The sequence below is a fragment of the Ipomoea triloba genome, chromosome 1 (assembly GCF_003576645.1).
Source record: "Ipomoea triloba cultivar NCNSP0323 chromosome 1, ASM357664v1".
NCBI classification, from domain to species: domain Eukaryota; kingdom Viridiplantae; phylum Streptophyta; class Magnoliopsida; order Solanales; family Convolvulaceae; genus Ipomoea; species Ipomoea triloba.
In genome coordinates this window covers 35,050,698-35,055,004 of record NC_044916.1, presented here as the reverse complement: position 1 = coordinate 35,055,004, position 4,307 = coordinate 35,050,698, and the positions used below count along the sequence as shown (strand labels likewise).

The following is a 4,307-nucleotide window of genomic DNA, read 5'->3' as shown; positions in this document are numbered from 1 at the left end:
TTGAAAACCAGTTTTAAAAAAAAAAAAAAAAAAAAAAAAAAAAAAGATAAACAAAAACCAGGCCTTAACACCTAGTCAGCCTAAGTGGAGAGGCCCAAAGTGTTATGCATATTACCTCCATTGGGCTTTAAACGTACCATTGAGCAATGATAGATACTAATCCGCAAACTTTTCGATAGATACTAATCCTCAAACTTTTCGCTAAATCATGAATAAAATGTACATTTTTAATATATTAAAAATACATTATTTATCTATTTAATGTACATTATTTGATATTATATAAAATAACATACAATTAATATTCAAATAATATAATTCTACCGACATTGTTTATGGAATAATGATTGATATAAATTACTAATCACTCAAATAGTCAAAGAACTTATTACGTGGAGACACTTGTAGAGAGCAAATTATTGTGTGAATCATAGATCACATAATGCAATATACATTTTTTTATTATTAAAAGTACATTATTTGTATACTTAATGTACATTATTTGATAATATATTAAAAAATCATGTACTTTCTAATAATTTACTTTTATTATATTAAAAATATACTTTTTATTTATGGCTCACATAAATGTGTAAACCATGATTCATGGAATAATGATTTCAGGTAGAGATATAGGCTTTTGGGCTTACCAGTACACGTAAAAAACAGTCTAAACACGACGGTTCATTACCTCAATATTTTGGCCCACGAAACCACGTTGGTCTACACTGCAAATTCCGATTGAAGAATGAAGAGATTGAAACAACGCGTTGGCAAAACCCATTTGGTTCATTACTGCAGGTAGATTTGACTAGTAGAATCGAGTAAGAAAACGTAGCCATCCAGTAGATTTATACAACGGCGTTTTAAGCCTATTATTGTTTATTATTGACCACCAAAAGTACAACACATTTCTGGTTGGAACAATAACAATTTATTGATAGGATGGTGACTTCACGGGGTTTTCAATAGTTGCACGCATTCGCACATGAAAATTTAATTTTTGAACGTTCTTTTTTAGGTACATTATTAATTCAAGATTTAAATGCCTCTAAGTGGCTAACATACAAGTTGGAGTTGATATACATCAACCATAATAAGTAATAACCAGTAACTACATTTTGGACAACAAAGAAAATTCATCTATCACTATTCTAGTGTTTACACATTTATGTGTAATAGCTTCCAAATAATGTAGTAACTACACTTTTGTGCCCCTTTCTTGGTAGTTGAAAATGTTATGTTTTTTTTTAAATATTAATTATTTCAAATCTTGACTTACCTAATGTAATTCATAATATCACATTATTAATTACTTGTAAAATACAAATCAACGTGAGTAGTTTATTGACTTTCTTAGTTCAAGTTTGTCATATATCTATGACAATCCCGGTTGGCTTAACTCTAGATGGTCCTATCTGTCACCCAAGGTCATAAAGTCGGGTTTTCCCAATGTACACATGCACTTTGGTAATGACTTTGGGTTCCCTTGAATTGTTACCGCTGTAGTGTATAGTAAGTGTTCCACACATCCACTGTTGAGTGTGGAGTTTGGAGCGAAGGAATTTCACCTTTTATCAAAACATTAAAAAGTATCAATTTCAAAGAACTAGAACGGTGAAAATGATGAAATAAAGTTGATATAATTGAGAATTGGCAAACCTCCATTGGATTATTGATTTTAGGGTACAATATAATATCATTCATGGTCTTAAACCATGGAGAGTGCAGAGTCGTTACCGTACCCCACGTTTGCCTTCTTTCTTAAGGTAAATATATTTACACATATTGACATACACTTCATCTTCCGGGAATGCCCAAGATGTCGTCTGTAAAGACGTTGCGGTTACGAACTCTTAATGAAAATTTAACAATAGAGGCTTGGTCTTTGATTGGAAAGGGTGGGAGATTTCTGGTCTGGGAGGTTTACAAACTTGCAATTGGGACATGTCGGGGAAGACTTACAAACCATCACTAACATATGACACTTCTTGCACACCGCCGTCACCATCTCCGCTTGTTGATCGCCGTCGAACGTCAACCACGACGGCGATCGCGCTAGGCTTAGAAACCCCCCTCTTTTCTTCTTGCCCCCATCGCCGAGATCGTGAGACACGTCGGACTTTGTGAAATTATCGCCGACGTTGTTGTGTTTCTCCGATGATCCGCATAATAGGTTGAGTTCCAGGTCCAAGCTCATGGGAACCGGCTCCGGACTTAGCCTTGGATCCCTTGATGTCTTCTCCTGCGTCCTTGTGTTGAAGAAATATACTTGCCCAGACTGCAAACACATACACATAAAAAGAAGTTTAGAAGTCATCCTAGCCAAGTTTGTCAACCACTTCACTTATTAACTAATTAAGTTCGATTTTTAACCGGAGCTGTCTATTGGTCTTCTCGATTTGAGCTGATCAGATATTGCTGGTTTACTATCGGGGAGTGGTTAGAGAAGAAAAAAAGAAAAAAGTTTACCTTAATGTCTAGGCATCTTTGCCACTCCAAAGGCAGGGGAGCCATGAGAGGAAGCTCATTTCCAAGCAGAGAATTGATGTCTTTGGCTCTCTCATCTCCTCTCTTTCTCTTGTTGGATAAACCCTCAGAGAATTCATGTTTTTGCCACTGAGGTGAGTGAAAAGAAACCATGGCTGATCGATATCTCCAAGAAAGATGAGAGTGGTGATGAGGAAAGTGAAAGTAGGAGAGGGTGAATATATAGGAGTGGGAGAAGTGAGATGGTAGGATAGGAAGCCTGCAAAATAGAATCTAAATGGGCAAAAATCATTAATGGGGAAGTAGATCGAAGGGGCCGGGGCCCAGTTCTCGATCAATGACGTGCTCGTCAAGTGAAGCGATGAATTTCTCAAGTGTTGGGCTCTCGCAATTACTACTCTCCTACAACCTGCTCTTTAAAGCAATATTGCTAGCTCTTAATACCCCTAACCGACTCTTCTTCTTGTTGGTCAATTTTCCACTGTTCTATCCATCAACCTTCATGCATGCACTAATTTCATTTTCTCCCTTCCTGTCAGTATCCGTAAACATTTCAATCTAACCAATTAATTAATTACTTAAATGCATGTCAGTGTAATAATCTCATTTCTTTCTATGTAATTTTTCATTGAGACTTTCTCGTAATTTTCCTTGTCTTTGGGTTCTTATATTGGTTCAAACGATTCTGTTGACTAGCAGAAGACGAGTTCGATCTAGGTTGTAATTAACACCAATAATTCTAAAACGAGGAGTTGGAAAAAAAATTGTGAAATTGTGAATGATGGGTACAACGTAAGGGGAGAAATTAGGGAAGGTAGTTAGATATAGGCGGTGAGATATTAGAGAGAGAGAAAGAGGTTAATAAATAGGGGGAGTGTATGCACAGTTGAAGGAGGGGGAGGCTTTGAATGCTTGGCTAGGCGTTGCATTGCATTGCATGTCTTTAATGGATGGTCATAACTCCCACTTTCACAATTGGGTCACTCAGAATAACTACTACTACTACGACACTTTTAAAGCTCTCAACACCCACTCCGCCATTAATTCTTAGTACAACATCTTTAGCTACTCATCATCCCATTCTCATCAACTTATTATATATCTACCTAGCTTCAACCCAATTTTAAATAAATTAACTTTGCCCGGTTAGCTCACAACACTCCTCTCCCAGTTTAAATTGTTAACATGTCATCGTAATGAGCTATTACATATATTCATTTTTTTAATGTATTACATATTTATTTTTAGGATATGATTTGTTTTCTTACTCTTAAGCCCTAGTGAATTGTGGAAGGTTGATTAATTACAAGATATGACTTTAGGGTCCCAAAGCCAGAGTTATCGTGGTTGTAATTAAACTTCCATCTTGTACTATTAGTACTGCTAAAATATATTTTTCTTTAATTTTTACACTACCGAACTATGTAAGAGAACATAAAGAAAAGAATCAATAATAAATTGACTTGTTCATGCATGAACCCTATTACCTCATGAATAGGCCATCAAAAAGATACATAATTTTTTACAAAGCTGCAAAATAGTACTAAGATCATAACCCTCTAAGCAGCCTTGGAGCATATCGACAATAAATTATTCCCTTTTTATTTAAATTGTACTTCACCAGCAGTTACCCACCATTGCCCATTACTATCAAAAGATTGTACACACAATCCATTAATAACCCCTCACAATTTTTTTTACACGATTTGTAAATTGGCTGGATAGTTGAATTAGTAACCATAAAATTTCAAATTTGACTCTTCAGAGAAGCTGTTTATTAGCCTTCTTGGTTTCAGCATGTTAACTATAAACAATTT

The 4,307-nt window shown here is 35.4% G+C and overlaps 1 protein-coding gene across 1 annotated transcript; it reads right to left on the bottom strand.

The window, feature by feature from the left end:
- Positions 1-1,624: 1,624 nt before the first annotated feature.
- Positions 1,625-2,685, bottom strand: LOC115996998. Its single transcript, XM_031236444.1, has 2 exons — positions 2,473-2,685; positions 1,625-2,281 (listed from the first exon to the last, which is right to left on the bottom strand). Exons 1-2 carry the CDS (start codon positions 2,641-2,643, stop codon positions 1,868-1,870), a joined length of 585 nt encoding a protein of 194 aa, XP_031092304.1. The 5' UTR covers positions 2,644-2,685; the 3' UTR covers positions 1,625-1,867.
- Between the last annotated feature and the right edge of the window lie 1,622 nt (positions 2,686-4,307).

Excerpts from the sequence above, each read along its gene's own strand:
- LOC115996998 (XM_031236444.1), bottom strand. The coding sequence starts at position 2,643 with ATGGTTTCTTTTCACTCACCTCAGTGGCAAAAACATGAATTCTCTGAG. Across the intron at positions 2,282-2,472 it reads AAAGATGCCTAGACATTAAG|TCTGGGCAAGTATATTTCTT; the intron begins GTAAACTTTTTT and ends ATGTGTTTGCAG.